Genomic DNA, 13,208 nt, shown 5'->3' with positions numbered 1-13,208 from the left:
ATAGGCTTTTACTTACAATTTTTAGTGTCATCCTATCTACGTTGCCTTGTTGTGGGCAGAAGTGAGTTTTGCCCCATTTTGCGATATATCTTGCCACAGTTGTTAAGTGAATCACTGCAGTTGATAAGTTAGTGACTTGGCTACTTTAAACACTTGGCAGAAGAATCAACTATGCGAAAAAAACACCTTTTAAATTCCATTCCCCCCACCCGCCTCACTCCCACCCGCAAACTCTTTTCAAATTCTCCTACTCAAGTTATATACCAAGAACCGTGGTGGTGCAATGGTTAGTGTGCAGTATTGCAGGCTACCGCTGCCAGCAATTTGGCAGTTCAAACCTCACCAGGCTCAGCCTTCTGTCCTTCCAAGGTCAGTCAAATGAGGACCCAGATTGTTGGGGGCAAGAGGCTGACTCTGTAAAGCGCTTAGAGAGGGCTGGGAAGCATAGGGAAGCAGTATATCAGCCTGAGGGCTATTGCTATATTTGCGTTCTTTCAGCTCACAACCCTCCACAAAATCTTGGGGCTTATGACTAGTTTTGTTGGGTCGATTAACAGATGTTCTTCTAAAGCCCTAATTCACTTTATCTGCTTGATTTTGGCGGATTCTCCTTGTCTTCTGCCAGTTGCATGACATTTTCAATAGAGTTGTTTTCGAAGGCTGCGAAAGCATTGACTCGGTCATCAAACCCCGTTGAGAAGCTGCAGCTAAACATTGTGGGTGAAGGTAGGGTCCAGCTTAGCTGTTTGTTCAGAGATGGATTGAGGCAGGTTTGAGTGCGTGAATGGCAGGCAACCTTGAATTACTTCTGCGTTCCCATCCCGACTTGCTGGAAACCCCTCACATGTCTTACTTTGCAGGAATCAGAGCTGGAAAACAAGCTTGATGGAGGAGAAACTGCATCGGATAGCGAGAATAAATCGGAAGCCGCCCCGCCCTCTTCGGCCGATGATACCCCTGAGGTTCTCAACAGAGCACTGTCGCGCCTGTCCTCAAGGTACCATTGTCAGGGTTCCAAGTAATGCACCATAGCAAACAGAACTCCTATGCAAGCAGGTTCCTCAAAGAATACATTTATTGGATGTATCATATTGGCACAGGCTGGTGCAAACCGACTATGAAGGTTCCCACGGTTTTCACCTAATTAAAAGTAAAAAGTTTTTCCTCCTTCCCCAAACAATCAGTCACATGGTCCAATCAGGGTCCTGTCCTATTACCTGGTGACATCGCTCCTTCTCTCTCCAGCGCCTCTGGGAATGTTCTTGGTTCCCAGGAGAAAGTGTTTTGTTTTGGCTACAAAACCCAACAATCTGTATTCCACCCTCCCTATCCCTCAGGGTGGCAACCCTGAACCTGCCTCTGTCAGGCCAGCTTCAGAATTGGCAACTGTGATACCAAAACATACTTGAGCGTTGGAGGGAGGGAGAGTTACTATGAATTGGGTTTACCTGATGGACCATCCTGTGGAGGAGGAGCTGGTGCCAAAGTGGCGGTAACATAACTGCCAACAGCATCTCCCTCTTTTCTTGCTATGCGACATTGTGTCTCAGGAATTTTCCCAGCTGAGTTCTGACTCACTTCCTGCCCCTTCACCATAGGCTAAGATCAGGATGGAGAATCTTTTTCCTGAATGGCTTCATTCAGGAACTGACAGAAAACCTGTCTCCTGGCTATCTGTTGTAGCCCGCTAGCGGCAAGAAGAGCTGGCAGCAGATTCAGACAGGGAGGAGGTTGGAGAGGAACATGGGCCAGTCCTGGAGGCTGGGGAAGGCTCTGATGAGGGCTCTGTGTCAGAGTCAGAGAGGGGGCCAGAGTCATCCGACAGTTATGAGCTGCCTTCAGTTCATAAAAGAGTTTTTTGTCGGGACCAGGAGTTCACTTCATGCTCTTGGGAAGTCTAGGTCAGAACAGAAAAGGGCAGTCTGAATCTCTTACTCATCACCTCCAGATCTCCTTCTGCCTTCTCTGGATTGGAAGCTTGGACTGCCTGTCCTTCATTTACAAGGATGTCTGTGTCCTCCTAAATATTTATGAAGATATAAAGATGATTTAAACACAGTTCAATTTGCATTTAAAGGCTGCTTGCTGGGTGGGTTCACTTATCTGCTGGGCCCAGCAGCTACGATTCTGCAGTCCTCCTTCTCTTCATCGGCATTCAGTCCGTCAGCTTCTGCAGGCAGATCTCCGGGGACCCCCGTGTTCTGGCAGGAAGCGCTGGTGCTAGAATCAGCTGCCCGTTGTCTCTGCTAAAAATGTAACAAGAACACAAGGAGCTGATTGAAATGAAGTTCGGCATCGATAGGCAGTTATGCAATACATTGGATTATTTGATTAAAAAATCTTCTGGCTTTTGAGTTTTATTGTTTATTAGCCGATTACCTGGCGTTGCCTGGGTATTTATTTACGGGGGGGGGGGGAGAGAATGTCCGGACCAAACATAATTTCTAACATTGGATTTTCCCCCTTACCAAAGGGAGCCCCCTTGTGGAGTACTGTGAAGCTCTTACCATGGCAACTCCACTGCGCTGCACAGTAAAAGCTATTTTACAGCACAACAGGCTGTATCTTAACAGAACACACACCCTGAGGAGTGTTAGGGGTGTATTACGGCCACAATATTTTTTTCCAGAGGGTAATTCATCTGTGTACCAGATTTGGTTGAAATTGCTTGAGACGTTCCAGAGTTATGCTGGAACACAGACAGACAGACAGACAGACAGACAGACAGATGTTAAAGAAAAAAGCAGACAGATCATAGTCTTATGCTGTTGCAATTAGAGCTCTCCGGAGTTCAACCTTGACTCATCCTCTCTTGCAGATGGAAGAACTGGTGGGTGAGGGGCATCTTGACGCTGGCCATGATTGTCTTCTTCTTCATCATCATCTACTTAGGACCCATGGTGTTGATGATGATTGTAAGTCCTTGTTGTGTCTGAAAAGTTTTTATCTCTCTCTCTCTCTGGGAGTGGGGAGAGCTTTGGAGATGTTCCATTCTCCAGATGGGTGGATGGCTTGGATTTTAGGTTAGAAGATAATCCAAATTGGGTGGGGGTGAGGATGGGGTTGGAGGGAGGAAAGTTGAACCCATGTCCGAGAAAGGAACCATTTGCAACTTTCCTGAATCCACGTTCTAATCAGCCTTTTGTGGTTTATTTCAAACACATTTTTAAAGTTCTTAAGCTTGTATTTAAAACTTCTTTTGTAAGAAGAACATTTACCCGATGCTCTCAAAGTTGCCAATCCAAAGTTTTCTAAAACCGAAAAGCAACAAGCAATTTCCGAAAGTAATTAGAAAAAGGAAATACATCAGCTTTCAAAGGCAGCTGGAGCCAGGAGGCTATTTCCTCCTATCCCAGAAGTATAAACTTGCTGCTCTCTTGTCGTCCCTTCACAAGGAGCGGCTGTCTGGAGCACTTGAGGGCGATCTCCAGCCCACTCCTTGTCCAGAGAGACATTGCAAAAAGCTGATCTACTCGCTAGCTCTTCATTCTTCCCCAGAAATCTGGATGGTATTTTTTTTTATTTGTATCTTGCCTTTATTATTTTTTACAAATAATTCAAGGGGAACATACCTTACACTTTCCTCCCGTTTCCCCTCTGAGACAGGTTGGGTTGAGAGAGACTGATTGGCCCAAAGTCACCTAGCCAGATTTTATACCTAAGGCTGGACTAGAACTCCCAGTCTCCTGGTGATGGAGACTAAAGTCAATCTTTCTTTCTGGTCTGGTGTCCTAACCACTAGACCAAACTGGTTGCTGTTAGGGTTGCAGCTCCCCTCATCCCCAGTTAAGAGCAGTTGTAGATAAGATAAACTAATTTGAGCTCCGTCTCTGTTATGATTATACTATCCCCAGGCTAAAAGATTTGGGGCTAAATGATCCCCACCCACCTGTCTGAAGAAATTATGATTGGCACAAAAATCGAGATGTAAAATGTCTTGCAGGTCATGTGTGTCCAGATCAAATGCTTCCACGAGATCATCACCATTGGTTACAACGTGTACCATTCCTATGAGCTGCCCTGGTTCAGGACACTGAGTTGGTAAGTTTGGAGACAGAGTTGTTTATTTTGTTTATTTGTATGTATGGTGTGGAGAAACTCACACCAAGGATAAGCCTTCTTAGCTTGTCATCCTTGGTGAAAGTTCTTTTTGGGATGACCCCCTATTTAGAAAGTGCCCCTTAATCAGGGATGGGATTGAAAAATGTTAGCAACCAGTTCTCTGCCTGGTTGCTAGGTGGGCGTGGCCACGGTGAGTGTGACCTACTCAGCCTCCTGCACCACGGCAGGGTTTTTGCCCTCCCCAGGCTCCGGAGACTTCCCTCAAGTCTCCAGGAGGGCGAAAACAGCCTCTCCCGGGCTCCGGAGGCTGGAAACAGCTACTTCCGGTAGGCCTGTTTTTCACCCTTCCCTGGGCTCTGGAGGCTGGAAACGGGCCATGTCTGGACTTCTGGGAGGCCCACTTTTCACCCTCCCAGAGCCTCTGCACAGGCCCTGCACTTACCTGGCACAATGAAGGGGCCGCATGGGAACTCCTGGGAAGGGCCAGTGAATCCTTGCAACAACTGGTTCAGTGAACCAGATGCAAAATTAACATTTTGTTAATTGAACTGGTGTGAACTGGCTAAATCCCCCCCCCCCTGCTCTTAATAGAGAAAATTCTTAAAGTGAGTATGGAAGGAAAACCAGAGATTTATCTTTTGGGTTTAATGGAAGGCCCTCCCCCTGAGGAATTCTAACCACCCCTTGGGAAAAAGCACAAATAAGGCTCAATTAAAAAAAAGTATTTTTCAGGTACTTCCTGCTCTGTGTGAACTATTTCTTCTACGGCGAGACGGTGACAGATTATTTTTTCACTCTGGTCCAGAGGGAGGAGCCCTTACGCATTCTTAGCAAATATCACCGTTTCATTTCCTTCACCCTCTACTTAACAGGTAGGCCTTGCGATCTCTCGCTTGGGTTTATGCAGGTAGGCGACTATGTGGAGACCCAGGAAGAGTCGAGCACATCACCAATTTGGACTCTCTCTTCCAGGCGTGTCAAACTCGATTTCATTGAGGGTCACATCAGGGTTGTGACGGATTCAGTCCACGGGCCTTGTGTTTGATGCCCCTGCTCTATACCCTGCTCCTTGTGGGTGAGCAGAGAGCAGGCGAACAGCCAGTCCCTCTTCAATCCCATTTTCTTTCTTCTGCTGCAGGCTTTTGCATGTTCGTCTTGAGCCTGGTGAAAAAGCATTATCGTCTTCAGTTTTACATGGTAAGATTAAGTAAATGGATTCTGTGCTTTTAGAGTTTAATAGCCCACCATGGAGGCGGGGGTAGCGGGGGAAAGGATGAGAGAGAGAGAGATGGAAACTGACACAAAATTGGCACTCGGATACAACAACAAAACCTGTAGAGGTTTTGCCTGAGCGGAGAAACTGACAACTCCTGGGTTTATAGATATTGTGAAAGCTTCCTTGGTATCTTTGATCTTTCGTCCGTCTCAACATTCAGCTCTCATAAATATCCTTTTTTTTCTACTTTATTTACACTTCATATCTGGGCTCTGTACTCCATAGTACTTCAGTCTGTTCAACATGGACACCCAGTAAAGTAGGCTAACTAAAGAGTTACTTCAGTGGAGAGTTTGAAAATCAAATCTTCCAGTTTCTTCTCATTCTTGGCAACTCTGAGACAAGACTTCAACTCATTTCATTTTAACTTGAATGCCTTAAAATTGTCAAGTGTTGAGAAAAAACTGTCCTAGAGCAGATCAAAAACATGCAAAGTAGATTAACTTTAGCAAATAACCTCCTGGTCCTGAACTTTTTTAGGCTTAGATTAATTATTCAAAAATAAATAAATGACTACCTTTAGGGCTTCAGTCTTCCATCCATAAAGTTAGGATGCAACTGTATTGCAAAGCCGAATACAAAATTCGCAGTAACATTTCAAAAACAGAAGTAGGTGGTGTGGTTAGATGTAGAGTTTTGCAAGTGGGATGAGGAGAGGCGCTCAGAGGAGGTGGGAGAAAGGTCATGACCCAGAATCTCCCCTTACTAATGAGGGGCCAATCTATAAGCCTGTCCAAGACATCCTTGAGTAAAGGGCATAGATAACTATGGGGTCACCACCGAGAAGGGCTGAAGAACTTTACCCCCATCTTTGCGATACTTAAATGTTGGGGAAAGGGATATGAATGAAGATCATCCTTCAGACAATCTGGTCTCCTCTCTAGGATAAGGATCTACAACCTTGGCAACTCACCCTGGAGGATTTCAACTCCCAGAATTCCACAGCCAGGACCAGAAGTCCTCCAGGCTTAGAGTTGCCAAGGTTGGAGACTCCCTGCTCTAGCACCTTTATGATAACATGTATGAGTTCTTACCCGAAAGGTAAAGTCTGAAGGTCCTTGTTGACTGCCGCATCTTTTATGTATTTTTTAGCAATAGCAATAGCAGTTAGACTTATATACCGCTTCATAGGGCTTTCAGCCCTCTCTAAGCGGTTTACAGAGTCAGCATATTGCCCCCAACAACAATCTGGGTCCTCATTTTACCCACCTCGGAAGGATGGAAGGCTGAGTCAACCCTGAGCCGGTAAGATTTGAACAGCCGAACTGCAGAACTGCAGTCAGCTGAAGTAGCCTGCAGTGCTGCATTTAACCACTGCGCCACCTCGGGTATTTGTGCTTATCATGTGTTGATGCCTCTTGGAGTGGTGCGGTGGCCTAGAAGTGGAGCTCTCGCCTCACTGTCAGGATGCTGTGAGTTCAATCCTAGATAGAGGCAGATATTTCTCTCTCTGGGCACACTTGAGAATATATCTGCTGAACAAACTTCACACTGGCGACAGGTAGGGCATCTGGCCATTAAACATTCTGCTAGCTCCATTCAGTTGCCCAGACTCTACCCTGCAAGGGATTATGGGGTCATGAAACGATGATGATGAGGTGATACCACTTCTTCAGACAACCAAGGTTGCTTTCTCCTGAAGCTTGGACGAGTCACTCCCTTAAATTGTGAAAGCGCTTAAAATAGACCTTCCACTCATGTCAGCAAGGGTGGATGGAGACCAAGTGTCCATATGTTTTTAAGGCAGTCGCTCCAAATAGAAATGGAATTGTCGACCAGGGTTCTGAAATGTTCAGGAGCTTTTGAATCTGGTCAACCTTGATCATACGAATGCTATTACAGGCGTAAGTCCGAGGACCAGTTGTAAGTCACTCTTTTTAGTGCTGTTGTAACTTTGAACAGTCACTAACTGAATGGTTGTAAGCGGAAGACTATTGTATCTTTCTGGTTTTTCTCACAAATATGATAAATATATACAAATACTACAAAAATACTTTTGGTCTGGAAAAAAGAAAGACCAATGGGAGTTCAGCTGTACCCACCATCTCTCTTTCTGTCCTCCTCTCTTCCCCCTTTCTTTGTTATATATACCATGTTTCCCTGAAAATAAGACGGGGTCTTATTTTCTTTTGACCCCCTCCCCGAAATAAGTGAAATTGCCTTATTTTTGGGGAGGTCTTATTATTTTTGAGGTGCAGCAGGCAGCGAGCTTGGTCACCTCATGGCTGTTGCAATATTTTCGGGGAGAGCTTATTTTAGCGCATGCACTCAAAAGCCCAATTGGGTTTATTATCCGGAGAGGTCTTATTTTCGGGGGAACGGGGTATGTGCAGAATATACATACATATATATAAATTATATGGCCGTGTGTTTTCTTAGCATTTTGGCTTGTCTCCAAGAAATGTTTTCTTCTCCAAACTGGACTGCATGTTCTCTCTTTCTAGTTTGGCTGGACCCATGTGACTTTGCTAATAGTTGTTACCCAGTCGCACCTCATCATTCACAACCTGTTTGAAGGAATGATCTGGTGAGTCAGCGCAGCGGGCAGGGTACGCCGCTCCCCTCCATCCTTTGCTGGGGAGGATGGGCTTGGCAGCATCCAGTACGAAAGACCTTGTGCATGTAGCTGCTGCATGATGGGTCCTACGGAGAGGAAGACTTCCTAGGTCTCTGGCTCAAGGGGTGGGGGTGGGGAGGTGTGTTAATGGGCTGGGGGCTGGGGAGCGCTTCTGGTCTCCACAAAGCAGAAGACCCTGCTCAAGTCTCAAAACCTCTCTAAGCGACTGTGCTTTTACTAAAGATGAGGGGATTGCCCCTTGGGAGTCTTGAGCAGTAGCGATTACACATTAATCCACACGCACGATTGCCTTGAAGCATCTTCCAGAAGCTTTTCTCTCTCTTGAGCATGGTGTGAAAGGCGCACATCAGGCCTAAGTACGCAGAGTGCTTTTGAGCATTGCAATTTGCCAGTCCAGCTCTGATCATGGGGGGGGGGGGGGTCAGAGCTTAATGGGTGTTTTTTGGTTCAGTTCTGGGTGAAGGGATATCCATTTGGGACTCTTTGCAACTGTAATTTTTTTTGGGGGAGCGGGGTCTTTTTTCAAGCCACCTCTAGGTGCTAAGGAACCGGAAAGACACTTTAGCAACACAGAGGGCTTCCTTCAGCTGGAAGGGGCCAAGCACAGCAGGTGTAAATGTTTGACCAGATCTGGGTGAACATCCACTTACGCTTTGCCAGTTCTCATTCTCGGTTAGTTTGACCCCCCACTGCTCTCTCACACATAAGTGTGCAAGACCATCTATCGATCCATCTGATCGATCTAGGCTACCTTAACAAGCATAAAGCGGAGTCTTGGTCCCGACAAAACTTCTTTTATTTACACGACTGAATTTTTTTCATTCACAGTCAGCAAAGGCTTGGCAAACAGTCTTTCAGAAGAATATTTATCCACACGAACCTTATCTCGCTTGGCGAGCTGCCAGATAACTAATTAGTTCCAAAGGCAGGTCAAGGCAACAGTTGGCACAGAGTCCCTTATAGTCACAAACAAAACTTTCCAGATTGAAGGAACAAATTGTTTCCTGCAAAATCCCCCTCCCCGTTTGCACCTCTTTTGTTTCCTATGGAAGGGGAAACACTGTCCAACTGTGGCTTTACTCCCAAGTCGACCCTGCTTTCTTAGTTGTTCTTGTCTTCTGGCAGCTCTGGGAACAGGCTCCAGCTGTTCCTCTGCCTCACTGCCGTCTAGCTCCCTCTCTGCCTCTGGTGCAGAGCCCTCGTCTGAGCTTTCCCCAGCCCCCAACCTCCTCACTGTCCGACTCTGCTGCCAGCTCTGCTGGCTAGCGGGGGACCACAATGCCATCCATGCATTGACTGACCTAATTGCCAGTTTCCCCCAGGGATGCAACCTTGATTCTTAAAACCAGGCATGCTAACAGCAACACTGCCCTTATGTTGGGTCTAGTTCAGAGCTCTCCAAACTTGGCAAAACTTGAACATTTGTAGACTTCATTTCCATTTGACCACCAGTGTGTAGGACACAACAGAATAAATACTAGCTGACACCATGGAACAAATTGTGTCAGTTTCACCAAAACTTCACATCCAAGATTGCTGCAGGCATTTTTAGATTGTGAGGATTTTGGTCGTTGTTATTGTTGTTAATAGAAGTTTCTTCAGGTTGTTTTGACATTTTTTCAAAAGCATCTTGCCGTTTTTGTCACGGAATTCCCAGTGATTAAACCGGCCTGCTTCACCCCGAGTTCATTTTTGGAGGCCTGAAAACAGTTAATAGAAGTTGATTCACACCTCTGGGTTTTTAAAAAATAAAATGATGAGAAATCCATTTACCAAAATAGACCTTGGCCTTTATTAAGAAGAAGAGCACGATGATGATGATGTAATTTCTAAACTAAGCTTTGCATCAGCAAGAGAATTAATTCAAACTGTAACGATGAAACCAATATTAAAAATGGGGCTTTTCAAAAATTAAAGGCATAGGCTCCTTTATTGCTATTTAAGGCCTATACAAGAAATGTAGGCATAAATTAGAGCAACTTAGGCAAGTTTCCTTTTGTTGGTGGTTTAGCACTCTGGGGGTGGAATGATGGGGTGGGTGGGTACAGTCGTGAGAGGAAAGGGGCTGGGTATTTCTGCCTGTTTTTTTAGGGTTTCGGTGGGGGAAGTTAGTGGAAATATTAATGATATTGAGCTTTTTTTTTTAAAAAAAAAAAGTGAAGCATGTCCCAGCTGAGAACTGCCAAATTTCAGATCTGTTGGCTTCAAGGTTACAAAGATATTTATTTATATATATACAATAAAATATGATTATATTTTTATAAAAGACAAATTTGCCTGTGGGGATTCTCAGTCATGGTTGTCCCAAAAGTGTTTTTTTTTCAAGAGGCCTCTGGACTTTCTGGTTTTCCTTGAAGACATTTCGCTCCTCATTTGAGAAGCTTCTTCAGCTCTGACTGAATGGTGGGGAATGGAAGGATTGATACTCCTTGCAGACTGCTGGTCATTTGCATCCTTTGAGCGGGTCGTTGAGGCCACATGGAGGTTTACCTCTGTCCTCAGAGTCACCTGAATGGTGCAAATGGTTCCTGTAGTCTGTAATTCTTTTTTCTCTGGAAATCCATTCCTACTCCCACACCATTCCAAGGGTGTCCATCCCAAATTGTATAGCTAAAAGTCTCCAAGTGCTTCAAGGACCCTCTCAAAGGATGCAAATGACCAGCTGTCTGCAAGGAATGGGACAACCAGGACCTGGATGACAGAAAATCTTTACAGATTTGAGCTATTCAATTTGGGATGAACACCCTTGGAATAGTGTGGGAAGAGGAATGGATTTCCAGAGAAAAAAATGCAGACTACAGGAACCATTAGTATTACTCAGGTGACCCTGAGGACACAGATAAATCTCCAAGTGCTTCAAGGACCCTCTAAAAGGATGCAAATGATCAGCTGTCTGCAAGGAATATAAATCCTTCCATTCCCTACCATCCAGTCACAGCTGAAGAAGATTCTTGGATGATAAGCAAAAGTCTTCAAAAAAAACCCCCAGAAAGTCCAGCTGCCTCTTGGGGAAAAAAGCACCTTTGTGACAAATAGCTTTGAGGAGTTAATAGGGAGCAGCTTCCAAGGAGAGGGCGGGGCGCAAAGCTCTTTAAGGACCCTCGCTGGTTGTTTAGGGCAGATCCTCTATCCAAAACCGCCTTCCCTGGCCTGGTCTCCAGAGGGGTTGAGTGTCCCAACTAGCATTGTCCAAGCAAAGAGCCCCCTTGGTTGGCAGTTCTATTATCCTGACTACAGGTGAATCAAATTCTCCCTTCTCTTTTGCCCACCTCGGATGCTGTCTAGGTTTATTGTCCCGATTTCCTGTGTCATCTGCAATGACATCATGGCATACATGTTTGGATTCTTTTTCGGACGTACCCCGCTGATTAAGGTCGGTTCCTATGTTGGGGTGCTTGGAGCATCTGCAATGGACAGCCTTGGTTTCAGTTAAGGACAAAGTCATCCATGTGCCACTCCAACTGATGGAACAGAATAAGAATGACAGAATAACAGTGTCAGGGTTCCAAATTGCATCCAAAATTAAATCAGAATCCAAGGCAAAGGATTGCTCAACATTCCGATTTATTAAGAGAGCCACGTTGGCCCATCTGGGAAAACCCGAATCTGTAAGCTTCCCAGTTTTCCCCTCCCAGTTGGAAGTTAAAGATCTTGCCCCCACACCACAAGTCCATCATGTGGTCCAATTTCCCACTGCCATGCTGGCAGTTCCACCCATCCAGTTCTGGTCAGGTGCAGAGGTGCAAAGACAAAGGATGACCTTGGCTTTCTAGAAAGAATGTTGTTATGGCTACATAGCATCTAACTTCATACAATCCCCCCCTCCCATTTTCCCACAATAGAAAATGCATAGCAGAATAATAGAAAGTGTGGCAGGCCAAAGATCCACAAGAAAAGATGGCTGCAGGCCTGACAAATAGAGTTTGAAGGGCCCTTTGAGGTCTTCTAGTCCAACCCCCTGTTGAAACAGGAGACCCTATACCATTTCAGACAAATGGTGGTTCAATCTTTTCTTTAAAACCTCCAGTATTGGAACACACGGAACTTCTGGAGGGGAGGCATTCCACTGGTTAATTGTTCTCATTGTTAGGAAATTTCTCCTTAGTTCTAAGTTGTTTCTCTCCTTGATTAGTTTCCATCCATTGCTTCTTGTTCTACCCTCAGGTGCCTTGGAGAATAGCTTGACCCCCCTCTTCTCTCTGACAGTCCTTCAAATATTGGAAGGCTGCTATCATGACACTCCTAGTTGTCCTCTTCTGTTTTAGTTTTGGAAATCCTGCATGTTTTGGTCTTGAGCTTCCTGCTTTCTTTTTCTCTCTTTTTCTCTTTATTTATTCATTCCTTTTTTTTTACCTGCAGTTGTCCCCAAAGAAAACCTGGGAAGGGTTCATTGGAGGATTCTTTGCCACTGTCGTGTTTGGCCTTTTAGTAAGTGTTTGTTTTACTTTAATAAGAACCACACAATTGAGAGGAGAAACTAGGAAGAATGTGGACACTTTTATAATAGGCATTGGATGCAGGAAATTCGCCAGGAAATTCACACAGAAAGGCTTATACAGACTGAAAAAGATATGAGCAAACAACCCTTTTTTTGGAATGAAGACAATTTGAACACTAAGAGAGACTACAGGAACTGTAAATGTTCCTTCATGAGAACAGCGAGGAGGGATAAAATAGGTTTCTCACTCTCCATTGTTCCAAGATTTAAGTCTCAGGCAGACCAATTCCAATGTCAATGTTTGAAACAGCCTCCCAAAATTAAGAGTTTAGCAATATGGATGACCCAGGTATGTGATGGGCTTCCATTCACCGGATGGGAAGTCACTGTAAGACTCTCTCTCTTATGTGGATGAAAGATTGTATTGAGTTAAAAAAATAAAAGAACACTGATTTTAGAAGGCCATGACTTGCAGTTAGGATGGCACCCGTTTATATGGGACAGCAAAAATAAAACCCACAGTTATTTTCAGAAACATTTAATTAGGGATACTTTGCTACAAGTATGGCAAAAAAAAACCTAAAAAACCCCACTATATTAAAATTCCGAATTGGCTATCAATGATGGAAGCGTTAATCTACCCAAATGTATTAGACATAGATAAAATAAAAATATATAAAGATTTACTAAACGATCAGGGAGAATTAAAAACAAGATTAGAACTAAAAGAACAGGGCATAGACATTGATTGGTGGTCATATATGCAGATACAGGCTAGATATATAAAGAATAGTACAGATTCCAAACAGAACCGCAAGATCTAGATAAAGTTTTACAAGGTACAGAGGATAAAT

General features: G+C 44.6%; 1 protein-coding gene across 1 annotated transcript in view; it reads left to right on the top strand.

Annotated features, from left to right (window-relative positions):
• The window catches only part of CDS2 (CDP-diacylglycerol synthase 2), a 36,963-nt gene that overhangs the window by 14,535 nt on the left and 9,220 nt on the right, over positions 1-13,208 (top strand). Inside the window, exons 2-9 of the mRNA XM_032229825.1 lie at positions 861-997; positions 2,819-2,915; positions 3,944-4,041; positions 4,795-4,934; positions 5,201-5,259; positions 7,783-7,865; positions 11,202-11,289; positions 12,276-12,344. Of these exons, the coding sequence (XP_032085716.1) occupies positions 861-997; positions 2,819-2,915; positions 3,944-4,041; positions 4,795-4,934; positions 5,201-5,259; positions 7,783-7,865; positions 11,202-11,289; positions 12,276-12,344 (771 nt within the window). The remainder of the gene's footprint in view (positions 1-860; positions 998-2,818; positions 2,916-3,943; positions 4,042-4,794; positions 4,935-5,200; positions 5,260-7,782; positions 7,866-11,201; positions 11,290-12,275; positions 12,345-13,208) is intronic.

Source organism: Thamnophis elegans, chromosome 13, assembly GCF_009769535.1.
Source record: "Thamnophis elegans isolate rThaEle1 chromosome 13, rThaEle1.pri, whole genome shotgun sequence".
Taxonomy (NCBI): Eukaryota; Metazoa; Chordata; class Lepidosauria; order Squamata; family Colubridae; genus Thamnophis; species Thamnophis elegans.
The sequence above is the reverse complement of the archived record's forward strand: the minus strand, read 5'-3'. Positions and strand labels throughout refer to the sequence as shown.